Raw genomic sequence first — 27,965 nt, 5'->3', positions numbered from 1 at the left:
TATCTTCAATCTTCATAACACAGTTATTCATCAAGCTAGACGTCGTAGCATTACTGTATCTCTACGACATATAATGTTAGAGCATTGTCCAAGCTCTCGTAGCCATACTGGCTAAGGTTGAAGCTTTTCCGAAGCTCCCTGGATCTTCGACTTGCGTCATCGTGAAACTCGATATAACGCAAACAGACGGGCCGTTTCAGCAAATATTATAGTAATATCACATCCTAGAGTTAAAATGGATGACTATAGTCCGGATGTCTTCGTCAACCGTGACGACCCTATCCCAACCATCGTCCTTGACGGTTCTTCGCCACCTGGACCACGTACACCTTCGACTTCGGGAGACCGCTCCGATAGTGAGACTCCGTCCCGGCGGCGTAAGGGTCTCCGCGGTCACCTCTCGGCTTTCAAGGAGAAAACCAAGATCCAAGACCAACTAGTCGAGAAGTTGTTATCTCAGGTGGTGCCCCTCGACGACACCCAGCTTCCCCAGGATGAAGCCTCTCAAGAACCTAACACACCGGGCGCGGACCGTCCTAATTTTAATCTGCCTACCATGTCCAACAATTTCCGACGCTTCAATGCTCGTATCGGAGTTATTTTTGTCTTTCAAGCTCGCGTAGTCCGTTTACTGTCTTGGAGACGACCAACGCATACCATCTCCTTTCTCGCCATATTCACATTCGTCTGCCTGGACCCCTATCTCCTACCAATTCTTCCCTTGACAGCTCTCCTCATCTGTGTCCTGGTCCCGAGCTTTGTAGCACGCTATCCCGCAGCCGAATTCAGCTTGTCAAGTGAACAGGCGATAGGATATTCGCCCCATGGACCTCCGCTTGGCCCTGCAATTACTGTCAAGCCCGTCAAGGAGTTGAGTAGGGACTTTTTCCGCAACATGAGGGACTTGCAAAATAGTATGGAGGACTTCAGCCAGCTCCACGACAATATCATAAGGCTAGTAGTACCACGGACAAATTTCAGCGACGAAGCTCTGAGTAGCGCCTTGTTCGTATCCCTATTCATCGTCTGCGTCTTCATGAGCATTGCGTCGAATATACTACCATGGCGATTGATTTTCTTATCTATCGGTTGGGTGGTTATATGTACTGGCCATCCTACTATTCAGCGGCAGCTTCAAGCTGCACATGAGAAGCATATACATCCACAAGAGGAGAAAGCTAGAGGCTGGATAGAGCAGTGGGTTGAACGCGATGTCATACTCGACAACGCGCCAGAAGTCAGGGAAGTGGAAATCTTTGAGCTACAGCGTCTCTCGAACGAGGGTGAATGGGAACCATGGTTATTCAGTGCGGCGCCATACGACCCGCTATCACCACGACGCATTGCCGGAGATAGGCCAGTTGGCACACGTTTCTTCGAAGATGTACTTCCTCCCAAGGGGTGGGAGTGGAGCGAGAAGAAGTGGGCCCTGGACCTCTGGAGCCGCGAATGGGTAGAGGAGCGCATCATCACAGGCGTCGAAGTCGAGACCGAGGGTGAGAGGTGGGTCTACGATATATACGACGAGCAGGAGGGTGAAAAGGTCGGAGTGATCGAACAGCCTACACCAGTCAAGGGGAAGGAGAAAGCAAAGACCCCACAAAAGCCTAGTTGGGAAGAAGGGGAGGATAGCGACGGCAGGAGAGGCGAGTGGAGGCGGAGAAGATGGGTACGATTGGTAAAGAGAAAAAACCTCACCGAAACCTCTATATGATTGTTTTATTATTATTTCGAATTCTGAATCCAGTCGACCAGAAACTATATTGTTCCAGCAGCGAAGTGGGATTAAGAGATTTCTTACGACTATGCGGACACAATTTCTCCAGCCATTAAGGAGTGACAACAAGATTTCACCTAGACATTAAACATTGGAAAATATATAAGGAACTACATTCATACGCTAGAGACAATACACTGATAAAATAACGCTTTTTAGGTGTAATTTCAAATTACAATGTTTCTACGTACTTACCAAGTATATACCTAAGGTAAAGAGCGCGTCGTATCTAAGTCCAATCAGAGACGCATTATCTCTTAGGTTCCAGCGAAGCCATAATCACACTCAGGGGGGGATTATTATTTACGTATCCGAACTTATGGCCCACCTGTATTACTCGCACCGCCCGCGTTGCCCGTGGTGGTCGCGACGGGCGAACTGTAATGTCTCCAAAACCACTGCCAGTCGGCGTCAGGACTCGGCGCGAGCCCCCTCCTATCAAGGGCAAACATATGCGGCGCCGTAACTCGGACTCCGTTCTCGACGAGCCAGCGCGGTATGACGAGATCATCGCACAGCTCGACAGCCCAGCTCATATACTGCCCGCCCATTTCCGTCAGCGGCGGTATCACGCGCATGTCGAGCATAACCCGCAGCGCGCCGAGGTGGTTCGCAGAGATGGCGTACACGACCGCGGGCCTAAGAGCCGACGTTCGCGACCCCTGTATCGTCTCCGGATACACGCGGTAGTAGCGGTCGACGAAGCGCGCCACGACGTGCACGGGCTGTCGCGTCCGCAGACACCAGTACAGCAGCGGCTCGTAGCGCGGGGGCCACCGCCGAACGCTCGATCCCGGACTGCCGATTATGTTGGCCCAGAGGATGCGCGCGTCGAGCACCACGCACATGTATATCGGGTCCTCGTGTCCCCACAGGCGGCGGCACGTTCGCGCTAGACGGAAATAATCGCGTGGCTCGGTTATGTGCTCGAGGATCGTATGGAGGATCTCGTTGGGGACGCGGAGGAGTGGGGCTGGGTTTCCGGACATGGCTGTTAGGTTCGGTTTAGGGTGCTAACTAATGGCCCGCCTACTTCGTAGTGTTTCTTTGTCTGTTGCTGCCTAGGGAGGTAGATATGTTTAGAGAACAATGGGTTTTTGGCGCGCTAAAATGGACTGGGATGTGGACTGTTAAATACGGCCTCGATGTGATTACATTGTTCTTTGTCGTGGATATTGTTCTGGGATGGCAACATGGTCCTATAACAATGTGTTCGTGTTAACTAGGGGCCTGCGCAGATATAGGCATGGTGTTTTGATGAAATTATTGTATATTGGCGTTTCTAGGAAATTTAAGCGGAACCAGATATTTGCTCCCATTGCTGGTATGGTTTGTTACGCATTAAATGATGGGATATCTATATATTGTATCTTCGAGGCGTATCGTAAAAGAAAGGATATAGTAGAAGGAGAAAGGCGGTCTTAACTACGCGTTAAGGTCTGAGTATTGATATATATTTCTTCTTAGCTTGAAAGGAGTCGTTTTAGAACAATAACTTTCTTGATAGGGAAAGCCTAGGCACTTATAGGAAATCCTAAGTTGCCTAGTTTAGGTACTTAGCTCCTCGTTAAATTTTCTGGTATTGGTCCATATAGACATACTACTACTATATCTCGTTTTTTATAATATTGTATTAATACTAATATTGCTCTTGTCACGCTATTTTCACTTATATTCACATTAAATTGTTTATAACTCAAAAACTTTCAAAAATCCATTTAAAATTTTACGCCCTTAAAGGCTAACAGTAACATAGGGGCAGAGTCATGATAATGTAAGCATGGATATATTGTCACATTTCTTATATATTTGAAAAATAGGAAATGAGGGTATCCTAAGCCGCACCGAGCTCGCTCCCGCAAACCTCCCTACCCTAATAGGAGGGTATGAATTATAGATCCTCTATACAGCCCCCACCAAAATTCCAATAGACATTCGTCTTTTCATCTTCTCGTCAAGTCGTAACGCCCATTCATATTACCAGCTTATCAAGGATCTTATGGATACCGGTGCTCTTCCCCCTACCGTCGTCAAGCTCCTCTGTCATCTTTCTCGCCCTCTCAACTAGGATTGCTATTACTTTTTGAGTGTACTCGAAGCTTCCGGTGCTCTCCATATACTTCACGGCATACCGCTTCACCTCCTCGTCTGTTGTCCTCTGCTTAAGGATGTTGAGAAGCTGGAGGTTCGACGGGTTGGTGCGTATGCTATGGATGATCAGAAACGAGAATTTCCCCTCGGTCAGATCTTCACAGAGCCCCTTATTCTGCCCGTATTCGGGGCTCGACAAGTTCCTGTAGTCATCTTGGATCTGAAAAAGAATTCCGAGCAGATTGACTAGGGGAACACAGTCGATGGGGGTGACTGATTCGGCCTGCATGAGCTTGATAGCCAAACGGAAGAGCCCTCCGGTCTTGTTTCCGACCATCTCGAGATACTCTTCCTCGGTAGGGCAAGTAAGCGTATCACGCCAGAAGAGATCTAACCCTTGACCGCGGTGGAGGTTCAGCAATTCTTCGGTATACACACTAACAGCCTTCGGATTCTTCAGTTTCTGTAGTTCTTGTAAGGCGCAGAAGTAGACGTAATTGGCCGAGTTTATGGTTTGCGCCGTGCCGAAAATGCTGTGGGCAACGGGAAGACCCCTCCGTAATAGCGAGCTGTCCTCGACGTCATCGACAAGTAGGGATGCGGTATGTAGCATACCAACAACTTTAGTGATGACATCGAGGCTTTCTTGTGGTACCTCTAGCAATGCATTGAAGGAATTGACCATGAGGGTACGGAAGTCTTTCCCGGGATGAGCAAACAGGTAGTCGAAGGGGCCCATTAGTACCTTTTCCTTTTGCTCTGTCCAGGTTTTCCGCGAAGTGTAGTTCAAGTCCTCCGTCTCATAGCGCGCAGGGTCTTGAGGGCCAGTAGCATGCATGCCTGTGATAGGAACAGCAAAATTGGAGAAGCCTCTTTGATGACGGTTGCTATTCTGACCTAACCAGTCAGATTCCGGAACAGGACGTAGAACAGATTTGACGGGTGGAAGGGGAGTAATGTATCCCGTAGAGGAAGTCCTAGGAGGGATGGCATTGGGCGATTGCAATGACACAGAGCTGTTAGATACAGGACTGCTACTGTTGGCATTAGGAACCATGGTTTCAAGTTAGAAGGTCCCCTCTTCTTAGAAGAGAAAGTTCCTATAAGTTTATTAAGTAAGTTTCCTAATGGCGAAGCAGTTGTGTAAAAAGGCAGCTGGATTTATAGTTGCCTAGCTCTTCGCCGGCGCAAACTATAAGTGGACGGGGCTAACGGGGAATATGTGGGGACGTGCCGAGTGGGATGCGGCGCAAATCAAACCAATTAGGTTAGGTAGTTTTTCTTTATTCGCCGACTTTTAGAAATAATAATTATCATGTGATAGTGGGTAGTATCGAAATATAAAAATAAGCAGAAATACCTATGCGACAGGCTGTCTAGTATTAGGTTATTGATCATTGATTATCGATAGTCCTAGATTCAGGCGACGGCAATTACAAACAGCGATCAGCAGAGTTGAGGCGCAGTGATGGATTGCGCGGCTAGCCGAAACAGATAGACATGGCAGATATGTGACCTTTAAGTAGGAAAGTAGGATTTATAAATGAGACCTTCAGGGATAATTGCGGAAATAATGCCAATAAAGAGACAAAAAAGAAATTTGGATTAACTTCTTTACTAGTCCGGCGGTCATTCGAGGTTGAAGCTCACCGTTACCATTTTCACATGTGGTGAGATATAAGGTAACAATTACATGTGTGATGAAAAAAAGGTACAGGTATGGTACTCAACCATATTTGCGAATCTCAAATATGTCAGTCATATTTACCCCGCATCGCCTGCCATCCCCAACCTCTGGTCCGGTATCGATATTGTACCTTATCAGTTGACATTAGGTACGTTAGGTACATTAGGTACTACGCCGTACGGAGCTCCTACATGTACGTTTGCAATTGTCTTAGACTTACATCATGAACATCTGGCCAGGAAATGAACAGCTTTTAATGCGTGTGATATGTGATTGATTTAAATGCAGCCAAATTCTATCCTAGGTACTTAAATGTTGTTATAAAAAGACCCTTATTGCTTCAATGACATTACATACATGTACCTCTCTCTCTGTAAGGCATGTTACATGCATGCTAATAGGTGGTAGCTAGCCCTAAGGAAGAGCGACCCAAATGCACTTAATTAAGACTAGGGCAGGGATAGTTGGCTAGCTGGATGGCAAGACGGCTGCCGAAACTACCGTCGTTGCTATGTTAACAAGGAGTTCCCCACTTAAACACTTGACAAACCCTTGTAAGTAGCACTTATCATACGGTATGAAGAATCACTGATCCAAAAACGAGTTACCCAGCCTTGCATGTTGGTTCTTTTCCCTCTTTTTTTGATTTTTGAGGTTAGGAGATCATTCCAATGCGATGCCCCCAATAATTCTCTTCGTCCTATTGTATTAACAGTCTACCGCCGTAACTGAAAACCAACTTTGGCATATTTTTATTATTATTCCTCTTTGACCTCGACTCTTATCTCTTATTTCGCATCTTGTCGCATCGCATTCATCATATTCATCATATTCATACCCAGTCTAATAGGTAGCCTCGTCATCTTATTTTACCGAAAGCTACTGCAGCCACCAGAAGCACAAGCAACCCTAAAAAATGGAGAACCTCCTATCCCTCGCGTTCGACAATCTCTCATCTTACGATAGCCTTAAGATCCGCAAGGGTCTACGCCAGGTCGAGGGTCTACTAGCGAATATTTGCCTGTCGCGGTCGCAGGGTAAAGAACGCCGCGGTTCTGTCATTACGCAGCAGCAAGATGAGCAGGAACCGCTTCCCCCGAAGACCCTCGATGAAATCACCGACGATCCGGCTTTTTACGAATTCTTCAAACTGCAGGAGGGATTCGAATGGAACGTCGCTATGCGCCTGGTTAATACCCTCGACCGCCTCCTAGCCAGGGGTAACGACGGCTCTAACGACCTCCTAATACTAAGCGCACTAGATTTAGTTCAAGGTGTCATGTTGCTACACCCGCCGAGCAAGGCCATCTTCTCGCGCGAGATGCACATGAACGTATGTCTACCTAGGTACCCTTATTTTACTTGGTTACCTCAATGCTAACCTATAACCCTTCCCGACAGCTCCTCCTCGACCTCCTCGAGCCAGACTTTTGCCCAGCAATCCAATCCGCCACCGTCGTAACCCTAGTCACCGCCCTCGTCGATGCGCCGCGCAACACGCGTACATTCGAAACCCTCGACGGCCTGCTAACCATAACCTCCCTCTTCCGCAACCGGTGCACGAGCCGCGACGTCAAGCTCAAGCTCGTCGAGTTCTTGTACTTCTACCTCATGCCCGAGGTCCCCTCCATCCCTAGCGCCCGCGCTGCCCAGGACCTCGGCGTCCCACCCTTGCTCCAACGCAGCCCTAGTAAGCTTGCAAAGGCCTTTGCGTTTACTGGTGCGGGAAGGGGGGCAGCGGACGGCGCGCGCCCTAAGTCTGCGGGAGATGGCGAGACTAGGACTCAAGAGGAGAAGCAGGCGCTGCTTGGTCGTCATCTGAGCAGCGTACAAGAGCTTGTGGAGGACTTGCGACAGAACACGCCTTTTGGGGGTGTTGTGATGTAGCGCAAAACTTGGGCCTCGTTTCAAGCTATCAAATTGCTATTACGTTGCAAAATGCTTCAATTTTTAGGGAGTTAAGGAGTGATCTACCGTACTAAGTTGGAGGGTACTTGACCCGGTTCTCTTTTTGCTAGGGAAATTTGGTTAGGACAGTGGAATACGTGAAAGGCAGACGATGGTAATGTCTAGTGCAATCGCACAGTGTTTACGCTCGGCGTTAGGGGTAAAGGTAAGGAAGGTAAGGTGAGGCGTTTGTCCGCAGACTGAAGGGTATCCAGTCGTATTCATTCAGATTAAGTTCATATGTTAGATACTCGTTACAGTTAGGATTAGGGGTAATATACCAAACGTCCATCATATTTCATCAATTACTCATTCATGCCCACTCTTCTCTGCTTTCTGACTTGGGACCGGCGGAGAGGGCTCCTGAGCTCTATGCCGCTCTGCTTCTTCAAAAGTCGTCGGTACTGGTGAGGTTACGGGACTCCCATAAAGCTCATACGCCTCCTGTTTCTCTTCTTTGGCCGCCGCAGCACCACCCGCAACAGAAACATTTTCTGAAATACTCGATCCGTCGTCACCTAGTTCCACCTGCGTTTCCCTCTGCGAAGCAAGCTCAACCGGCCGGACGATATCCCCCGGAGCGTCCGGGTAACGGTTAGCAGCCCTTGCGGTTTGGTCAGGGAACCCGGGACTTGACCTGGACTCGATGCCTTGAGCCCTGCTGGGGGTGCTGTTATCCTCGCGCTCCGTATAAGGCCCGGGGACGGCATCAGCTCCAAAATAGGGGTACGCAAGCCCGTCTTCGTGCAGCCGTGGCCTCATGCCCGTCCTACTTGACGGGCTCGTTATATCTGACATGGCAGCACCTGGAGGGATAAAGGGTCCCGTAAGATCCAGCTCGTCACGCCCGGATCCCACCAGCGTCCCACCGTCGCGGCGCGATTTAGACACGCGCCGGCGGTGAATCCAGAACCATGTCACGCCGCCGATGATAAGCGATGCGCCTACGGCGACACCGACCCCTATACCAACTCTGGCACCCTCCGAGAGCCCCTCGTTGTTGCTAACAACGGTCAGGTTAGCTGCGCAGAGTTGCGCCGTCGACGTTGCAGAGACTAAGCTTGATGTGCAGGTGCTGCCAACATCGCAACACCCGCCGCCTGTGGAACAGGCGATGCAGCCTGATGAGACGGGAGTAATTTGAGATTTAGATGATGTAGGAGGGTATAAGCATTTACTGTCGGAGCCGCAGCTCGCCCCGAACGGGCAACACTGGCCGCCAAAGCCCCCCTGGCAGAGGAAGGAAGTGCTGCCGCATGCTCGTCCGCAGCACGCAGGGGTTACGCTAGTCTGCTCCAAGACAGTCGTCGTGGGCGATGTTGCGACTGTCGTAGCTACGGTTGCGGTGCCGTTGCAATATAACAAGTCTTCAGCGCACGGCGAGCCGCACGACACTCCCAGGCCGCAGCATTTTGGCTCCCAGTTCTGATCCAGGAAACAGTAGTTGTCGTTGCTGCAACACCACAGCGCACCTATGGGGCCGAGCTCTAGACAGTTGTGGTTGCCTGTCGAGCATTGCGCGACCTGATCCTGACGCTTGGCATTGCCGGGAAACAGCGGCAACGCGGGGATCGCGGGCATGCCGTCTACGAATTGGCGGGGTCCGAGGCCGGGGTTGTAGACACCGGTGGATTGAGGGAATAGAGCCGCATGGTTTAGTATAGCTAAGTTCTCGTAGGCGGCCGCACCGACGGTAGTAACGAGGGCTGCGATGAGCAGCATGGCGGTGGCGGTGATGGTAGGATCATTATGGGGCGTCATTGTGTAAGATAGACGGCTGTCAGAACGACAGCCAGCCGTGTAAACCTATGATCGAATATACATGTAGTAAAATTGGTATATAATTGTACCGATTATACACGCATGTGTACAAAAAACCACTGCCTGGATAATTTAATCGTCAAGAGCGAGAAGAAGTTTATTTCAATACCTTTCACGGCAATATGTACAGCAGACACGACGGACAAAGAGAAAAGTCAGCAGCGATCACAACATTTGATCAATCCGAGCTGGACTGTAGAATACGAAAATCGAAGCTAGCCTACCTATCGGCGACCTGCCCACACAGGTTCTGCAGATTTCTTCTCATCTGTGCGGAAGCCCATTGGGCTAGATGCGCAGTGAGATTTTGGGGATTGGTGGCACCAACAGATAGTCCGTCATATAGAGAAGAGGTAACCGGACGAGTGAGATAGCCTGCAGGATATGGTTACATCGTATCACAATCGGGTTAGCCAACGAACTATGATGATGATAGCGCCTCAAGAATATGGCTAATATGGCCAACGTGGCCTTGGCGAAAGGCGAAAACGACGAGTTCCGGAGTTGATGTCACTTGAGTGGTTAGGGGTAGCTTTGCAATTACTGGCGGCCGTGAACGATAAAAATGTCTTGGGATGATCTAATGCAAGGTACCGTCTTGTTGGCCTTAGGTACGACATAATTAATTAATTAAATATATATATACCCTATTTACTGGCTGGGCATTATTCAGCTCATATTAGGTAGGTATTAACCTAGAAAATTAACCCAGACATCCAGGTCTATTGGGTCTTAGGTATTATTACAAAGGGAATATTGGGTTGGAAGGATAGAAGGATAGAAAGATAAATAAAATATAATACCAGTAATGTTTTCTGCCTCCCCTTACGCCCCTAGACCTCGAGGTTCCAAACACGCCAAAAGATATATCATACAATAGATGCATCTCCATCTCGTGTTGTCATCTTCAATTTATCCATTTCTAATAATACGATCGCACATTGGCTTTCACTGTCCACCGCGGTACGACTCTCCCCCTCTCTTCCATAGACTTTATTCACCCCATTACTTCCAGTTAACCTTCCGCTCTGATTACCGTTTCTGCTTGCCGTACTGACAACATTAAATCTGTTGGACGCAAAACGCCCAATTCGCAAGACTGCCTGTAAAGCAGGGAAGCAGCCGCACCATAAGCCGATATGGCTCTCGAGGTTTGTCCAGATTCCTAGGGAGGGAATATTATAAGTTCTGTAGGCCAGGCGGTATTAGCTTTGAGAAACGGTGATATGGGATAGGGAGTGTAGTTCGGGGAAAGGGTACAACGTACGTAGCTTTAGAGAAGTCCAGCTTCGATATTATGACCACACGCACAGCCCCTATAACTACCGCGGACAGTCCGACACTAAAAACCAATATAATCTGAATCATCTTCTTGGACCACAACATATTGGTACATATCATCCAGATAGGCAGTATAAGGAGAACTGCGTCTATAACAACGCCCACTATGCCGTGTGCTACCATCATACTGTTATGGATATTGGGGTCGACACAATTAAGCCCTTTCGTCGTCGGAGACTTGGTGATATCCCTGCACTGGCACGTTAGTATTTAGCTAGACGAGTCTTAAAGATTTAAACATGCGACCTACGAAATCGGGTCACACTCGAAGATTCTGTATAAAAAAGCGCCCATTGTTTGAGCGAGAATTACTAACGCAGCAGCCCATGAGATTATGCTGATATTCCCTAGACGCTATAGTTTTAGTACTGGACAATATATTCATGAGTCACGGTTCGAAAAACTTACTATCTCGGATAATTCGAGGCAAGAAAGCAAGAATTGCAAACCTCACAATAGCAACGGTCCAAAAGTAGACGAGTGTCTGAACCGTCAACGACTAGAAATCGATTAGCATTAAGAAACATGATATGGCAACTCTGTATAAACAGAAAGACACACCTCGAAGAATCCGGCCTTGACTTCCTCCGATGCAGTGCCCAATTGTATGTCCCTACCAAGGAACTCAGCTTCCAAGCACCATTAGCATCGTAGTCCAGTACCGTGTCATCATGCGCAAAAGACATACCATTAATATCCATCCCAGATTGCACGACAAGCAGCATCTAACCCAATCAATTAGCAGGCATTCCTCAAAGCCGCCCAGCCAGTAGTCGTTAATAAGACAGTAGGGCTTACATAGGCAATACCCGCGAGCGCGTCGTCGAGGCCGAGGGATTTCGTGATCGATATGCGAACGAAAATTCTAATCGCGTAGAATATAGTCGAGAACCCAATCAGCCACCCATTGACACCGATCTCCGCCTTACCGTGAGGGTCCGGAATGCCTCTAGACTCCATCTCGGGCCGTAGAGCGTAGCGAGCGAGTGTCCTTTGCCCAGAGCCGCCTAAAAGAGAGTGACTACATAGAAAGTAAGGCTTCGACCCGAAGCCAGGTAGGGAGCAAGCACCTTCGTTGCCTATATAGTATGCTAGGATGCAAAGGCGATCCCATCTCTCCTGACTACTAGTTGAAGGGGCTTGCGTTACGTCTAAATACGGCTACAGCTCGCCCCTCGTTCCCCTGGACGGAGCATTCCAAGGGGTCGACTAATTCCGTTTGCTAGTTGCATTTTGTTTGTTAGCGATAGTCTGGCCCGCTGTCATTATGTCCGAGAAAACCGACCCGGCGCCTTGGACCAGGTGGTCTGTGTGTGGAACACCACGAGGCGTGCTAGGTTCGGATCGACATGGCGACCTCGTGGTAGGTGGATCGAGGGTCCTAGCATTCGGCAGGGAGAATTTGCTTTTGGCAAGGGGCGATGTGTGTTAGTTGAAGCTAGTCCGTCTATCACAAAGGGGCCCCTTCAAGCTGTCACAGGGAGTTTCGGGGCGCTCTGTCTTTCGGGTTTTAAGGATCTGAAACCTCGGCCTTGGTAAGCCTTCTTGAAACGTATCTATATTTTGATGGCACCGTCTCGTACTATAGATCTTTGACCTCTTAGGTTACAGATTGAAACATTAGTATAAGTCCGGATACCAAAGTTTCTAGTGAGGACTAATATGTGCCGCGTCTGTAGGTGGAGATTACTACATATGACTAGTCGTTGTAGGAAACAGCCTATCGGGTTCGTTACCCTGGTCATAGACGTACAACATATTATTCTCGCAAGCCTGGAGTAGGCGATGGGTCAAGGGCTGCTGGTTGGAAGAGATATATTAGATACGCTTCCCCGCATAGGTACTCATGTGTCGATACATGCTATGAAAACACAGGTTCCGTTAAGGCTTTGTCCATAGAGCCGTACATATTTTGCTTATTCGTCGCTAGTTAGTCATTCTAGCTCAGCTAGTGTTTGGGATTGTTCGCTCAGATATCCCTTGCGTTACTGTATAAATTTTATCTTAATCTAGAATTCAGCATAAGCGTATCTCTAGGAGGTCAGTGCAGAGCGCCGCGCACCCGTGAAGTGACTTTTATGGTCTAGTTCAGGTGTGATGGTTTATATAGGGTGGTTTTTTCCCCCTAATTCCCAAGATGCCGGGTGCTCATCATTCCCAAATTGTCTACCTGCAGATCGTAACACCATGCTAACCCTTACTTCATTCATTTCTATCTTTTTAATGATCATAAATATGGTCTCAGGCCGAATACGATCGAGACGATCTGACGAATCGTGCGAGACGTCTTATGTTAGGAACGAATGGTCTGTCTAGCCGTCCATTATCTTTGCTAATCGTAACGGGACGGACATACTAGTAGACCATTGGCTAACTAGGTGGTAATCTAAAAGGAGAACACTATCGCAAGACCAGAGACTGGACTTCATATCGGCTGTAAGATGCCTTCAGTCTAAGTCAGGGGAGACATCTAGCACGTTCGCTGGGGTTAAATCTCGATACGATGACTTCGTAGCATTGCATATTAGCCAAGCAGACTACATCCATTGGGTCGTGAGTCCTCGTCTTAATTATTATGTTTAAAGCGGGGCATTAATAGACTCTAAGGGACATTTCTTACCGTAAGACTTGCTGCCTCCCCATGGCGGCTCCTATGTATCATTAACGTGATCAGATGGCACCGATACTTCCTATGGCTATTTGAACAGGCTCTTCGAAACGAATGTTCATACGAGGGCTCTGTACCGTAGGTATTCCCCTATCAGATAGATTGAATACGGGCTTGTTAACTTGTGAAGATACTGGGGTCCGTGCCATAAATCTTCACCGTAGAGGAAGATAGATGGCTGATGAATAAGAGCAATAGACTGGACACAAGATGCCGTTGACGAGGCTTCACTTTTAGGCTCACCGATTTTCGACCCCGAATACGGGTTTGGAGGTAAAATATAAAGCCTCAAGATCCCTTGGAGAAGATATGCTGAGCGAACATAAGGCAACGGCGATTACATAGAGGACATTAGTAATTTTCCGGACGAATGGGTAACAGACATAGATATACCTGGAAGGTCAGGAGGCGGTGAGTTATTTCGTCTTTGAGCATACACACATCTTTAAAGCCGTTGATTTAATAGAATTATTCAAGGATGTCTTACGAATGGGCCATTTGCCGAAACCAACGCATCGATGGGACCTGGGAGGCATACCGAATACACCCCTCGTTGTATTCGACGAGACTTCAGCCTTTGGTTGATGTTGCGAACACTAAACACTGATACGGCCAATTTTGTCTTGGATGCAAGTAGCTATTTCGAATTCGAACACCGGACCGAGGGTCTCACCCTTGGCGTTGAGGGAGTGTCAGTCCACAGTGGTGGACACCTAGGTATCGGGGGCATGCTTGGCGACGTAAGAAAGCCACAATCGATATCTCTCTTCATATGACTTATCGTATATTACTTAGATGGCGAACACTTGGTCCTCGACGGGCGACCCGATCTTTTGGGTTCATCATTGTGCCATAGATCGTCTATGGGATATCTGGCAGCGAAAAGGTATGCATTACCTGGATTGAACATCCTTGTTGCTAATCTAAGGAGTAGACTGGGAATCCAGGAGATCGGATATAGGGGGTCCTGATACACAGTGGGCATATCCGTACAACTATTTTGGCGAAAAGCCTTATACGAACGTCACCCTGGACTTTGCAATGAATTTTGGCGACATAGGAGGAATGGTGAATATAGGCGAAGTTATGGACGTACAGGATAGCCCATTATGTCTTGAATACTCGTGAACATAAAAAGGCAATGGTCTGGAATAAGGCGAGGAAGAGAACACTTCACGATTGACTCATGAATACGTGGAGTTCTCGGTTGGAAAAAGGAAAAAAAATGGGTTGGTAAGGATGTTTCTGATTAGAGGCTTCCAATTGTAATCTAATATGTGGTTGGCGTATATACAAACTACCTAGATAGATGATAATGGTAGCATGAAGCAAGTAGTTAAGCGGTTGAGCTGTTCTTAGACTGCAGCCGGTAATCCACTAGAAAAGGCCGCTTCTTCATCCCACCACTTAAGGAATTCCTGCATCTTCTCGGTTTTTGCTTTAGCAAGCTCTCGTCCGACGTCCGTCTTCATCATACTCTCGAGTTTTAGTAGCTTGTCGTGGAAATGCTGGATGGAATCTGCCATGGACGCTTTAGTCCGAGCACCTGTAAATGTAAAGACTCTTCCGATCCCAATAGCCCCAATAGCATCGAGTCGATCAGCGTCCTGGACAACGGCTAGTTCAGGGTGAGATTTGATGAGATCCTGGACCCGAGCTGGATCCTTGATCTCGCTCGAATAACTAACGCCTAGACAGACTGTCTGAACCCGGTTCGCAAGTTGCTCCGCTGCACCTAGAGATAGAAGGAGCTCGTATACTAGGGTTGAAGCATCTTCGCCTGGCTTGAGATATTTCTTGTCTCCTACATCGTGCAGAAGGGCGCTTAAGATGACAACTTGCGGGTCTCGCGTAGTTATGCCGGGTGAGTGATCATGGATGTATTTGGCAAGTCCTACAACACGTTTGATGTGGTTGAAGTCATGAGAGCCGTCGTAATTCGACATGTAGGACCTGACGTACTCAGTGACCGAGGTGACGAGGCTTTCTTCTACGGAATGTCCCGTTGCAGTCATGATGACGTTCTATCGGGGCGCCCGGTTAATGCGCTTCGACTTGTTAGCCTATGTCGATACGCGCTTGTTGATACCCTACGTACATATTCTTCGTCCACGGGACAATTTACTACAGTCGAGATCGTCTGCTCATAACATTTGGATGGATTTACAAGGACTAATAAGCGCCAGAACCGCGCTATATACTGCAATAAGACCCACACAAGACTTGTTAGCCGAGTTATCGAACTTCCTAAGAGAGGAATAAACTACCATCAGTGTCCACCCTTGCTTTGAAAGGAAGGGCGGGAACCGATGGGTAGTGGAAAGTTCCAATCTAGGAAGGATCTTGGTGGAGAGTTAGCTCGTGTAAACGTAGGTTTGGTAGTGGATTCCAAAGAGGAATCAAGAATTCTTCCAGGTTCTTCATGGTTTTTCTTGGTGCGTGATCACCGAACTTGCATCTGCGATTTTTGTTGCTTTGCATCGACGCGCTGTGCCAAGGAGAGTCATGTGATTAAGGCTGATCCTCCGGACCATTCAGAGGTTAGGACGTCCCATGTCGGTTATTGCATACCTAGGTTATGCATAACGCTAATGCATGCACTATGGTATTAAGCGCTATCCGGGATTTTCCCGGCCGCGGATCCAACTTTTTCCTCCACTTTACTGCACTTTGACCAGGTTCAACTCAAAATTCCTACTTCTCAATTTTCCCCCTCTTTCTTTCTTCTGCAGTAGGGCTGCCAGCATAGGTACCTCCTAAGGTACATGGGGCCACCATCCCACCAAGATAGCGATACTGATAAACAAATCCGAGATGGGCCGTTACTTCGGACTATCACGGCCGCACGGTGGATTTTCCTTGTTATTTATCCCGCCTACCCGCCGGAGCTAGTAGTGACATGACCTGCATGAAGTTCAACCTAGACTCCGTCGCCGTCGCCCGGCTAAGCAGCAACGTAGCGATAGCTAACCGAACTATTTGATATCCGCTAGAGCTTGTTGAAGTTCTAGACTTACTAAATCCTTCCCGAACGGTAGGGCATGGTGGAGAAGTGTACTTACCTACATACCGATCCTTCTTGCACATCCGTCATCGCTTTGGAGGTGATAGAAGTGATGGAATCCATTCTCTTTTTCCTAGTGGATGATTGATCATCCTATCCTAGTCGTGGCCTCTATCCAATTGTGATATGCCTTACTTCATATTATATTTGATATTACAATGCCAATTCGAATATTATCTTGTCGAATTTCTAGATCAACAATCACCTCTTTGAGTGGACGCCGTCAATTGGCGAAGCTAACCTAAGCTGAGTAGGTGGATTTGCATCACCTCACCAATGAGGCCTTCATGACGGCCTGCAGATGAGAGTGCAGGAAAATCCATGTATTTATCTACATGGACCACATGGATCTAACCATGCTGGTTTGTTGAGTCCGAAGTTGGCTTCTTGAACAAACAGGAACAAACAGGAAGAATATGTCGATGGAGAAGAGCTTTCTTCCTCTCTGATTCGTCTGCTGCAACACCTCGATGTGTGATATGTGACTGGCGAAAACTGGTATTGGCTGCCGGCATGTGGCTATCGGCCAATCATTACAGGGGTTTAGACGCCCAGTCGCCTTTTCCCGACTAGCTTGGCCCTGTTTCCCGTCCAGTTTCTATTTATTCTTCAAAATCGGTATCCTTGTACCTACGCTTCTATCAGTCCCTCCACTCTGGATTAACCGCCAGCCATGCAGTCCGGCACACATCATCTTCGTTGCACCGAAGACTGGAATGGTTTAGGGCGGGAGATGAGTGCTCAAGTGACATTATGTCGAATTAGATGTGTGCTACCGGCCAAACAGAACCTACGATCCCATCCCTGATGCTGATGGGCGGCCCCGCACATCCAAGCTGCCGTGGCGGCATCTTGTCCGCACCGCAGGCTGGGAAACAAACCAAACGTACTGGTCTCGATATTAGGTCGCACCCTTGGCTTCTCTATACGGCCGCCACTCATATAATACGACAGCCTGCCTCTGTCGTTTTCCCTTTCCTCTCTTTCTTCTTCAGCAAGCACTCAAACACCAAAAGCTAGTTTCTGGTTTCTTCTAATCCCTTTTTTTTCTTTTTTTGCCTTTCTTAATACACAAGAGCTGTGCTCTTACAACTTAATACCTACCCAAAAACGAGAAAATCTATACACAACAATAGTTGCCGGTCAACTATACCTCTAATTCACTACCGCTAAACCCCCTAATAGAACGAGAAGCTAGCTTTTCCTTGCTCAAAAAAGCCCCTTGAAATTTTTTTAAGAAACGACAATTTTTGCAATAGCATATTAATCACAATGTCGACCATCCAACTGTCATTCTCTCTTCGCGTTTCTTCTGGCATCAAGTCCGTCCATCTGCTCGGTTCTTGGGATAACTACGTTGGCCAGATCCCCCTTTCCAAGGACAAGACCTCCAGCAAATCAGGTTCGTGGAAGGGCACTTTCCGATTTCAGGGCAATCTCGAGGCTGGCCAGCGATACTGGTACTACTACATCATCGATGGATACCATGTCTCGCACAACCCCAGTGAGCCGTCGACCGTCGAGCCCACTACCGGCCGAGAATTGAACATCCTTGACGTGCCCAAGGACAAGTCCGGCAAGTCTTCATCAAGGTCCCACAGCTCCAGCAAGAGCTCGTCTAAGCACACATCATCTTCGTCATCATCCAAGGACAAGCACCGGTCTTCCAAGCGCCCTTCTTCCATTGACGTTCCCAAGGGCCGACCTCTCTCCGTCTCGCAGATCGTGGCTCCCAAGCCCATGTCTCCCCACGCCACCCGTCACATCCTAGATGCTGACTACTGCGACGACGAGACCATCGAGGAACTCACCGCACGCTTCGGCAGCGCCGGTTTCGACGAGGAGGACATTGTCACAGACTTCTCCAGCTCTCCCGTCTCCTCATCCGGTTCCAGCCTGTCCTACCGCTCAGACAGCTCATCGCCAAGCTCATCGCTTTCCGGTTACAGCACACCCGCCTCAGACTGCAGCAACTGCACTTGCGAACGATACGGTATTACTCGCAAGGGCGACCGCGTCAAGATCGACTGTGGCGGTACCCGATGCGGCTTCAGTGACGATGATTCCTCCTCTTGCTCCAGCGGCGACGAAGAAAACTACGTCCCGCGCAACTCCCGCCGAAACGGCATTGTGGTACGCGCGTGAAGACTTGCACCCCTTGGGGGGTCCCACCAAGCAGCACATAATAATACGCCAGAAGGCCGATGATACGAGATATCGAGGCTGTTCGTTCATTAACGGGCATAGAGCGCCAAATTTTCTCTTCGCTCTGCTCGTCCAGTTGTTCCATTGCATCAGCACGGGGTTTTTTGCGGCAGACCCGGTCATAAGCTGGTTCTTATTGATCGAGTCCTGCCGCACCCGATGCGCCCACCCATCAGGGTCGATGCTACGGCCCCCACGATTGAGACCGTCGAGAGACGAAGTCCGATCGTGCGATCGTTTCGTATGTTTCCGACAACATATCTGAAGCAGTAGTTTCTCCCCCGAGACTAGCCTGCTCTAGCGAAGCACAGCGAGACCGTCCGCCGGGGAGCTGAACGGCGACGGCTTTTGGGGATGTTAAGAAGAATTAAATAGAGTGGTCTCGGATTCGGCCTACTATGAAGGTCTGGGCAAGCCACACTGTAAATAATCATTCCTCTGCCTCTAAAAAGGAGAGACCTATGGATGGATTTGGGAAGGCAGAATTTTGTCAATTATAGCTGCCACCGCAAGGCGGATAGAGGACCATTGAATCTATTCATCAAACTTGAAACTGCTCTTCATGAACTGCGACCTTGTGACAGTAATAGTATTAAGTGCCTCGATGATCAATGAGCCTATATAAAGGTCATTGCTTATAAGCTAATGTGCTGATCATTTTACGGCTGTCGAACGGTTCTATAATAGGCGCCATATAATATTGAAGCCCTAAGGCGATGTTGGCATGAGATTCAATCCGGTATAATAGTAAAATTTCAAGTAACATTTCATGAAGCAATGTGACAGTGGTGAATCTAGCATATGTATCACTCGTAGCACGTAAATTATTATTGGACTCAGGTAGGTAAATAATTGTATATTAAAGGAACTCCGGGCTGTAAGTATTCCGAATGCACAGCATGAGGGCCCATAGCGGCATGAAGAACATCTGTACTCCCTCCTGCCTAGAGTAGAACTTCAGCTGACGTCAGAATGATACATGCACTGCCATGATTAAAGACTGGTCACTTCGCGGAAGGGGTGGCAAGCAAGGTCAAGCTAGCTCGTGGATAATGAGAATGAGCAACTAAACGGATATGAAGGTATAACAATAGAAACAATTGACTTTGTGTCGCAAGGTAAATAAGGGGTGAAATATAACTCGTAGTATGGAACAATACCATTCAAGGTAGAGAACCTCTTTATGGCCTCTGAATACTTAAGCAGATAGGCAACGAATCGCATCCGTGTATTGTCTGCAACCTAAACTACGCTCTCACATACACATCAGACGGGGGACACCAAACTTGAGCAAGACCATCTTTGATTCGTATTTTCTAGTTTGCGAATCCTACATTTTGAAGTCTTCTCTACTGTAACCATTTTTTCTTATTTTCCTCTTCCCTTCTTCTCTAACCCGAAGGAGAGTAGCCCGTACTACACCGCACCCAAATGAGACATTGTCATGATCGTATCGCCCGAGGCTCATGCAAATCCGGCCCTGAAAGAACCCTCCAAAAAACCAGCACTAATTCCTACCCCTGCCCCTTTTACTCTCGCCGATGCTGCTTGCGTAGCTTGAGAGCAAACATGATGATGATGAAAACGCCGAACTCCCTTATGGCTAGTCCTCCCTTCTTGTGTCCAACCGTGGACCCCTATCGACCTAACGCCTGTGACTGACCCCTATCAATCAAGATGCAATGAAGTGTGGTTGTGTAATGTACAGTCGTAGGAGAGAATGTATCGATGTGGCTGCAAAATGTGTGGTCATATTCGTCGTGCAAAAGGATGAAGTATGGACCCGTATGGGTTTTATAGCTCCCTATAGTCACTAGGACGAACTCGGCGTTGTTTGTTTTGGTGTCGTCCTGGGTTGACAGGCTTACGGAAGTAGGCATCGTTGTCATTGTTCGGCGTCGTAAAGTTGGGCCTGTGCGGTTGATGGTTCTGGTTGTTGTAGCCACCATTCATACCCATGCCATTCATATTACCCATACCAGCACCGTTCATGCCTCCAAAGTTCCCCCCGAACATGCCGTTGCCATTCATGCCTTGGAAAGCTGCCGGGTTCATCATTCCATTCATACCCATCATAGGGTTCATCATGGGGTTCATGCCCATCATCATAGCCATATTCATATTGTTCATATTAGGCTGGCCAAAGCCATTCATAGAGTTCATTGGGTATTGCATCATATTAGGCACCATACTAGACATGTTGTTCATGCCTGGCTGCATCGTGTTTTGCATATCCTTGACCTCCTTCGCTCTCTGCATAGCCTTGGGTCCCTTCGGAATCTTGGGGTTCTCTAATAAATCCTCTGCCGTCCGCTTTTTAGAGGCTACCTCCTGGGGCTTGGGAGTCCCACTAGAACTAGGTGATGGGGTAGGGGTAGATGACTTCTTTGGTGCCTCCGCAGAAGGAGACTTAATAGCCATGACAGGGGGAGTAGGTGACTTAGTCTTCTCTGGAGCAGTCTTCTCTGGAACTGATGGTTGGTCCTTGGGCGAATCTACCTCAGGCGTATCCTTCTTATCCGATGCCTGGGATGGAGAGTTTACCGCGGTGGGGCTGTTTGAACGCTCCTTAGTTCTAAGTGATTCCTTTTCTTTAAGATAGCTTTGAATCCTATTAGATGTCTCATCATCTAGTTTGAGGTCATCAATTAGCACCCCCTCCGTCTGGCAACCTGGGCAAATGAAGTCGCTCTCAATGAGAGCATTGGTGATGCAATCATTGCAATACGTCTTCTCACAACATGGAGTCTTCATTGGGTCTATGAACATCCTTTTGTCGATGGCGCACAGTAGGCCTTTCTCTTCAAGATCCTTATCCCCAGCAGATGCTGCTTTCTGAGCAGCTGACGACGACTTTGTTTTTGCCTGGTACTGCTCCCATGAAGCCTTGTCAGGCTCTGCGATCACGAATTCACCATCTGCATTGACCATGACACCAGCCGGTGGCTTAACTTCCTCGCCGTCTGTACCAGTCTGCTGGAGTGCTGACTTGTCTACAGTCTTCAGGAACGAACGAGGGATTCCTGTAGTTCGCTTTACACGAGGGCGGTTGTCAAATTCAGGGTTGTCGTTAGTAGGACACACTTGAATCCAGTGTCCCTTCTGTCCGCATCGATAGCAGATGTAGCCATTTGGGGGCTCGTGATCAGGGACATTGGCAGGCTTCTTTGCACCTGGTTTGTATACTGCAGTTTGACTACCATCTGTTAGCATATATATATAGAACAAGATCGCGTTTTACTAGCAAACTTACTGAGACATCTCCTCTTGCTGGGCAGTCCACTGGTCTGATTGAGCTTGGAACATGGCCATCATCTTCTCTTCTTCGGTCATTGCCGCGTTCATCTGTGTGAGTCCAATGGTGGCAGGCTTAGCAACCTTAGTCGCGTTCTCGCGTCGTGACGAATTCTTTGCGCTCGCCGGCATCTTTCCCGAGACATAACGAGCAGCTCTACCCGCGCCGGGTTTCTGAGGCGGAAGTCGGCGAGCAACAACTGTAGTAGATCGAGGTATAATAGTTGTGTCATCGTCGTATTCTATAAGCTGATTAGCACCATCGTCAAATTATCTAGAATGTGAACATACCTTCACTTCCGTCTTCAGAATAGATGGCTAGATCGAAGTCCGTTCCATCGCCTAGGCCACTCTTTACGATTATGTCACGTTTGAGTTCGAAGACTGAGATGCCAGTGCCATCAAATTCGACACGTGACGGCTCCTTTTGGGACTTGAACTTGAAAAACACAGAGGAAGTCATGATGAAAAAATAGTACGCCTAAAGCGTGTCACAAGATGTGTAGAAAGGGGAATATAATCGCAATAGATCGCGAAGCGTTGGGCAACAGACGATCCTAGAGAGTTGGGTGAAATATATGATGCAATTGATGCAAATCTGTTGTGGGTTGTTCGCAAACTTAGTGAGAGTTTTGTATTTTTGTTGGTGGTTGAGGAACTTTGCGTGACTATTGTAAACTCTCGCTTTCTTTCCTGTTTTCTTCTCAATGACCAACTGGCAAGAAAAAAAAAAAGTAGATGGGTATCAATTCAGTTTGTACCTGGAACAACAACGAATGCTCGTGCTCCAGTAAAAGAAAAATGGAGATGTACAAAGCCAAAGGCGGACTTGACCACCAAATCAGCTCCTGTGATGAAAAGGCAGAAATGCCACCAGAAGTCCAAACCACGACCCCAGAGTACCGTCAAAATCTCGTTAGCCCGAGACCACCAGCCTATCCTACCAGAATTTCACTGATTACAAGTTAGTTCACGACGGATCAGCGAACCATTGCTTGTCCTTTGGGTTGTATAGCGGCGTTGCTGAATGAAGGCGATCGAAGAGACGAGAGAATAATGGTTAGTTGTTCTTGGTCAGGATCTCGAGTGCACGGTCGCAGAAGTCGGAGACAGCAGCGAGGACGATGGCTGGTCGCGATACTAGAAAATCGTAGCAACAAGACGTAAAGCTTGATGCAGAAGTGATAATCTGAAAGAAATGGGTGATGGAAATGATGGCGTTTGGGTGGGAAAGAGCAGGTTAAGAAATAGTGTGAGAAGAGGAAGGAAGCGTTAAGTGCGTTAGGTGATTGTGAATGAAGAGAGAACTAGCGCGGGAGAGGAGGTGGCCTTAGATGCGGATATATTAGTCAGATACTTCCGTGCGGTACGAAGTAGCCGTGCGTGTAGAAACTGAGAGATATGTAAATTCTGCACGTGACAAAATATGGTCTTTGCCCCACTCCCGCTGCTCCGTCTTTTTCTCATCTCGATTGCAGGTTCCCGAGCACCAGCCGAACCTTTCCAACATTGAATCTGCCTAACCTGTCACATACATTGGACTTATATCAATAGAAGTATGTACTACATATAAGTGGGCTGTGTACTGTAGTTTGTTTGCACTTGAGGACATACCCAAGTCAAATTATACAAACAAGCAGGTACATAACATATATAGGCCAATCAGACATATTGCTCGCGTCATCATAGGTATTATTGGTGATTTGATTTATAAAAGTACTAATGATTTTCCTGGAATGCCCCTTCCAACCCCGGTACCTATGTAGTCTATATCCACGAACTATCCTAGTAAAGATTAAACACATGAAATATTTTAGTTTCTCGGTAAAAATTTCCGTAGAAATGTCTGCTCTAACCACTGGCTCGAAGGCCTCAACCATTAATCCGAAGCAGCTGCTGTCCTATCTTTCTTCTCGTTGGAGGTAACCTCGTTGGCATGCCTTGCGGTCCTTCGTCCAGTACGAATGTCCCGGCGCGATGTACAGCAACAGCATAGGCCAGCATGGATAATAAAGGAAATCAATGTAAATCCAGTTGCTATCCACATAAATGCAATCATCTTTATACCAACATCAGCTTTGACGTTTAGGTCGGTCTGTGATGTCAAGGCGTATTTAAAAATAAGGGACATAGCCGTGCCAAGGGCGCTAGCGATCAGGACCAGCAGCGTAGAAAGTAAGGCGAGGAAACCCAAAGGACCGCTCCACCATCGCGAGAACACGACAACTGGGGCCAGGCACATCAGGACAAAGTTCAGAAGCAACCCCGTAAGGAAAAACCCGAACATGATATTTGAGGCGATGCGTAAGATATTCAAGATTTCGTTCACTTGGGAAGGTAACGCGATGGAAGCTCCAGCAAATAACTCGCCAAGTAGGATCTCTACTGGGTTGAACCAATAGAGAGTAGTTGGGGTTGAACAATATGTGATTCCACTAATACTTATGTTAGCTGGGTGTTCTTGTAGATGGGGGTCTCTACGTACTCGGTATCATATCCTTCGCAAAAATTCCAGAGGCCAACTTGATAGAAATCGTGTAAACCTAGAGTTCGTGCGATCGAGTTTTGCAAAGTCAAACTTGTCGGCGCTGATTGGGGAAGAATGTCGGAAAGATCAAGTTTGAAGAAGTAGATGTCACGTAGAACCGGGGCATTTCTCGTATTTCCTATCTCAACCTAGAATATGAAGAGGCGGTTAGTATTGTCTAAATGCAAGTGAAGAATCGGGTCTTACCAGAATCAAGAAGATGACGGCCATCATATAGCAGAAGCATGATATCCCGATAGCAACACGGCGTGCTCTAGTTTCCCTCTTTAAGACGGCCGGGTTTTCAATGCTAGGCTGGGGGCTTTCCTTTTGGCCATTGTGAGAAGAAGACGTCGCTGTCGCCGGTCGCCTTCGAAAATTAGAGAGAGATCCAAAGGACATATTCGATAAATCCTAGAGTTCAAAGTGCGCCGGGTTTCTCCAATCTCCCAGGACTTAGTCTTAGCAGCTTATGTAGATGTAGTTAACCACAGATTTCATAAACTGGTCAGAAGATATAAGTCAGATTGGATTGCGGAGAATGGTTGTTGAAAACAACTGACGGGTAAACCGCACGAGATCCCAATGCACGTGAGTACGGATCCGTACCTACATAGGAAGAAAACAAGGTAACATTAGAAGATAAAAAAAACACTTTCGAGTTGTCGTTGAGATCGTCAACTAGTCAACTAGTCAGGAAGGGCAATGGGGGGGAAAGCCTGATCTGAGCAGGCGATCATCGCATATGTAATTATTGATTGGTCAACATGATTGATATCAGAGAGGTACCAAGTAGGTACAACTCCAGTACATCTACTCCTTTTTTGAGGCTTAGAGTTTGGAAGCCCTTCCAAGGTAAGGTTAGCCCCACTCAAGGAACTCAAAGGATCCTTGCACATCTTATATCGACTGCCGGGTAACGGATCTTGCTGCCACTTGCCAAGACACTTTGTGGGCTCTGTGGGAGTGAACCAGATTTTGGGTACCTATCAATACTTTGAAACATGCCTGAGCTTATTCATAATTCCACCAATTGTGAAGTTAGGTACCTAACCTATCTGTATGAATACGAAGTACGGAATATACGAATGCAATAAGCGCTTTATTTTAATTCAACTATCCCTGTTACATCCTTGCGATCGCGCTTAATTTCGAATACAGCGTATTCTTGCTGTCTATTCAAATAGAGATGCATTCAGGCACCTTTTCATTAGGTAAGTGTCCCGCCAGGCCCGTTAGATATAGGCTAGATATGTGCTAAAGGCAGACACTAAAAATGCTTTGATACTGATCGACCAGGTTTACAGTTCCGCCCCGTATTTCTCAGCTACCGCTGACATCACTCCCTGGCGCCAGCGGAAGCAGCAGCCAGCCACGGCCCACGGACGCATGTAAACCCTGCCGCTTTCCCTGCAGTCTGGCAATCTGCTTCAGGACAGCTCGTTATCCACCACTCGATAGTTCCGCTTAAGCGGTATCGTATGCAATAGCCTTTATCAAGTAAGGTACATACATGTAGCTCAGCCTTCCAACTTTTGGCTTGTAATCCCACATAGGTAAAAGTTAGCTCTCATGTATCTAAAAGTACCTACAGCCCACCAAGTGACTTACCACCAAGTGACCTAAGTCACCAGGGGTGGGCACGTTGCTGGAACCCGTTGCCGAAGCAGAGACAATTGTCATCTCAACTTCTCAAAGGAAATTCTTTTTCTTCTTTCGGGTGATTGGAACAAATTCAAGCCTTCTCTTGCTACGATACCATTACCTCATCACCAATACCCTCAAGTGGCTTTCTTCATGTCTAACTACACTTAATCCTCTCCCTACAACCCCTAGGAAGCTATGGCACCACCGTTCGGAAGCCTGGCGCTGTTAGCCACGGTCGCCGGAGTGCTTGGACAAACTACCATTAGTGACGATAGAACTACCATGACCGGCTCGACAGTCTCATTAACTAAAGTTACGACTCCAACCGATGCATATCAGTCTTTTTCTACCCAGATTACTCTGGGTACTGGCCTTGGCTCGATCGAGACCGATGGTACTTCTATAGCTTCCAACAGCACAACAAAGTCTACAATAAAGTCCCCGAAGAGCGAGACGGTGACGTTCCTGACTGGATCTGTTGTAACGACAACGTCATCATCTGGTGAGAATGTCACTTCTTCTACTTCGTCACCCACGCCAGAAGTGACCAATACGCAACCCTGCAACAATTATCCTGAGTTTTGCAGCCGAAAATATAGCAATATTACGCAAGTCGCTTGCCACAACTCCCCCTTTATCACGCCAAACAATTTGGCAGCGAACCAACAGTACGATGTTACGTCTCAGCTAAATGACGGTGTACGATTTATCCAGGGCCAAATACAATGGCCTACTGGAGGGAACGAGCCTCATTTCTGTCATACGAGCTGCGATATCCTTGACGCTGGCCCGATCACCGACTGGCTCACCCAAGTGAAGAACTGGGTTGCAGCCCATCCCTACGATGTAGTTACCATACTCCTAGGCAATGGAAATTAGTAAATCTAACCCTAAACTAATTTGTAGAGACAGCAGCTAACATATATTATAGTTCGGTTCCCAGCTTATACGTGCCATATATTGAGCAAACCGGCATACTGCGGTACATTTACACGCCGCCCTTCGTTCCTATGGCCTTGGATGATTGGCCAACTCTAAGCGAAATGGTTCTGAAAGGACAAAGAGTCGTGATGTTCATGGACTACATGGCAAACCAAACACAATATCCGTGGCTCCTGGACGAGTTCTCGCAACTGTGGGAGACACCGTTCGACCCGGTTGACCAGAAATTCCCCTGTACCGTGCAACGCCCACCGGACTTGGCCGAGAAAGATGCCAAGAACCGGCTGTACATGATCAATCACAACCTAAACATTGAGCTTTCCATCCTCGGCACTGATATGTTAGTGCCCGCCCGGACGGAGCTGAACGTGACAAACAACGTGACAGGAGTTGGCAGCCTTGGTCTTTCGGCTAACAACTGCCGCACTGACTGGGGGCGAGCGCCAAACTTCTTGAACGTGGACTACTACAATATGGGAGGGTTTCCAGGATCCGTCTTCGAAGTGGCTGCTCAGATGAACAATGTCACTTATAACCGCCAGTGCTGTGGTATGAATACGAGCGGAGCGGGAAGTCTACTTAGCGGCGAATTCATATACCCATTAGCAATGCTGATAGCATTTTGGGCATTACTATGTTAAATAGAGTTTGCATTCATGGAGTCATCGCGTGGGCGGCATATTTATAGAGGGAGCGTATGCTGCGTTCAGGCTTGCGACTCGGGCCAACGGCATTGGAAACTGACACAGTTGATCTTTGGGATTTAATCTATAATTTAATAGAAGCCTTCTTTCTATCTACAATGTTTATCGGGTTTACTGTTACTATTTATGTAAGGAGAGTTCTCTCTAGAGACTTTGTGTCACACAAGACAGACACACAGACGAATAGCGATTTCTATACTTGGGATGTCGCTTGTCCTTGTACTGAGGCTTACAAGGCATCATATTTTAA

The 27,965-nt window shown here is 47.7% G+C and overlaps 12 protein-coding genes across 12 annotated transcripts; 5 read left to right on the top strand and 7 right to left on the bottom strand.

Annotated features, from left to right (window-relative positions):
* Positions 1-20: 20 nt before the first annotated feature.
* F4817DRAFT_41663 (Pex24p-domain-containing protein) lies at positions 21-1,904 on the top strand. Its single transcript, XM_049307435.1, has 2 exons — positions 21-75; positions 135-1,904. Exon 2 carries the CDS (start codon positions 236-238, stop codon positions 1,712-1,714), a length of 1,479 nt encoding a protein of 492 aa, XP_049160826.1. The 5' UTR covers positions 21-75; positions 135-235; the 3' UTR covers positions 1,715-1,904.
* F4817DRAFT_41660 (uncharacterized protein) lies at positions 1,905-2,864 on the bottom strand. Its single transcript, XM_049307434.1, has one exon. The coding sequence runs from the start codon at positions 2,764-2,766 to the stop codon at positions 2,095-2,097; it is 672 nt and encodes a 223-aa protein (XP_049160825.1). The 5' UTR covers positions 2,767-2,864; the 3' UTR covers positions 1,905-2,094.
* Positions 2,865-3,390: 526 nt separating this feature from the next.
* On the bottom strand, positions 3,391-5,564 carry F4817DRAFT_331799 (isoprenoid synthase domain-containing protein). Its single transcript, XM_049302565.1, has 2 exons — positions 5,229-5,564; positions 3,391-4,968 (listed from the first exon to the last, which is right to left on the bottom strand). Exon 2 carries the CDS (start codon positions 4,923-4,925, stop codon positions 3,750-3,752), a length of 1,176 nt encoding a protein of 391 aa, XP_049160824.1. The 5' UTR covers positions 4,926-4,968; positions 5,229-5,564; the 3' UTR covers positions 3,391-3,749.
* Positions 5,565-5,874: 310 nt separating this feature from the next.
* F4817DRAFT_41614 (cell division control 14, SIN component) lies at positions 5,875-7,627 on the top strand. The gene is made up of 4 exons (XM_049307433.1): positions 5,875-6,109; positions 6,168-6,175; positions 6,406-6,888; positions 6,957-7,627. The coding sequence occupies exons 3-4, from the start codon at positions 6,472-6,474 to the stop codon at positions 7,440-7,442; spliced, it is 903 nt and encodes a 300-aa protein (XP_049160823.1). The 5' UTR covers positions 5,875-6,109; positions 6,168-6,175; positions 6,406-6,471; the 3' UTR covers positions 7,443-7,627.
* Positions 7,628-9,354, bottom strand: F4817DRAFT_41571 (uncharacterized protein). Its single transcript, XM_049307432.1, has one exon. The coding sequence runs from the start codon at positions 9,261-9,263 to the stop codon at positions 7,812-7,814; it is 1,452 nt and encodes a 483-aa protein (XP_049160822.1). The 5' UTR covers positions 9,264-9,354; the 3' UTR covers positions 7,628-7,811.
* Positions 9,355-10,192: 838 nt separating this feature from the next.
* On the bottom strand, positions 10,193-11,624 carry F4817DRAFT_314025 (uncharacterized protein; the record flags this gene model as incomplete). Its single annotated transcript, XM_049300341.1, has 7 exons — positions 10,193-10,511; positions 10,591-10,854; positions 10,915-11,011; positions 11,073-11,163; positions 11,226-11,293; positions 11,353-11,389; positions 11,463-11,624. The coding sequence occupies 7 exons, from the start codon at positions 11,622-11,624 to the stop codon at positions 10,193-10,195; spliced, it is 1,038 nt and encodes a 345-aa protein (XP_049160821.1).
* Positions 11,625-12,585: 961 nt separating this feature from the next.
* Positions 12,586-14,574, top strand: F4817DRAFT_41369 (uncharacterized protein). The gene is made up of 10 exons (XM_049307430.1): positions 12,586-12,970; positions 13,058-13,217; positions 13,272-13,285; positions 13,339-13,410; positions 13,463-13,470; positions 13,531-13,605; positions 13,660-13,743; positions 13,810-14,072; positions 14,128-14,218; positions 14,267-14,574. Exons 1-10 carry the CDS (start codon positions 12,762-12,764, stop codon positions 14,458-14,460), a joined length of 1,170 nt encoding a protein of 389 aa, XP_049160820.1. The 5' UTR covers positions 12,586-12,761; the 3' UTR covers positions 14,461-14,574.
* Positions 14,491-15,494, bottom strand: F4817DRAFT_41453 (uncharacterized protein). The gene has a single exon (XM_049307431.1). The coding sequence runs from the start codon at positions 15,345-15,347 to the stop codon at positions 14,688-14,690; it is 660 nt and encodes a 219-aa protein (XP_049160819.1). The 5' UTR covers positions 15,348-15,494; the 3' UTR covers positions 14,491-14,687.
* Positions 15,495-17,383: 1,889 nt separating this feature from the next.
* On the top strand, positions 17,384-19,154 carry F4817DRAFT_331749 (uncharacterized protein). The gene has a single exon (XM_049302564.1). It carries the CDS (start codon positions 17,669-17,671, stop codon positions 18,539-18,541), a length of 873 nt encoding a protein of 290 aa, XP_049160818.1. The 5' UTR covers positions 17,384-17,668; the 3' UTR covers positions 18,542-19,154.
* Positions 19,155-20,110: 956 nt separating this feature from the next.
* On the bottom strand, positions 20,111-22,495 carry F4817DRAFT_41103 (DWNN-domain-containing protein). Its single transcript, XM_049307429.1, has 3 exons — positions 22,187-22,495; positions 21,855-22,137; positions 20,111-21,797 (listed from the first exon to the last, which is right to left on the bottom strand). Exons 1-3 carry the CDS (start codon positions 22,356-22,358, stop codon positions 20,396-20,398), a joined length of 1,857 nt encoding a protein of 618 aa, XP_049160817.1. The 5' UTR covers positions 22,359-22,495; the 3' UTR covers positions 20,111-20,395.
* Positions 22,496-23,589: 1,094 nt separating this feature from the next.
* F4817DRAFT_41100 (SUR7/PalI family-domain-containing protein) lies at positions 23,590-24,915 on the bottom strand. The gene is made up of 3 exons (XM_049307428.1): positions 24,630-24,915; positions 24,381-24,571; positions 23,590-24,330 (listed from the first exon to the last, which is right to left on the bottom strand). Exons 1-3 carry the CDS (start codon positions 24,822-24,824, stop codon positions 23,775-23,777), a joined length of 942 nt encoding a protein of 313 aa, XP_049160816.1. The 5' UTR covers positions 24,825-24,915; the 3' UTR covers positions 23,590-23,774.
* Positions 24,916-26,079: 1,164 nt separating this feature from the next.
* On the top strand, positions 26,080-27,954 carry F4817DRAFT_41091 (PLC-like phosphodiesterase). Its single transcript, XM_049307427.1, has 2 exons — positions 26,080-26,947; positions 27,001-27,954. The coding sequence occupies exons 1-2, from the start codon at positions 26,265-26,267 to the stop codon at positions 27,650-27,652; spliced, it is 1,335 nt and encodes a 444-aa protein (XP_049160815.1). The 5' UTR covers positions 26,080-26,264; the 3' UTR covers positions 27,653-27,954.
* The last annotated feature ends 11 nt before the right edge of the window (positions 27,955-27,965 follow it).

The sequence above is a fragment of the Daldinia loculata genome, assembly GCF_022478755.1.
Source record: "Daldinia loculata strain CBS 113971 unplaced genomic scaffold F4817scaffold_13, whole genome shotgun sequence".
In the NCBI taxonomy this organism is placed as follows: Eukaryota; Fungi; Ascomycota; class Sordariomycetes; order Xylariales; family Hypoxylaceae; genus Daldinia; species Daldinia loculata.
Note: the sequence above shows the minus strand (reverse complement) of the source record. Positions and strands in the feature narration are given on the sequence as shown.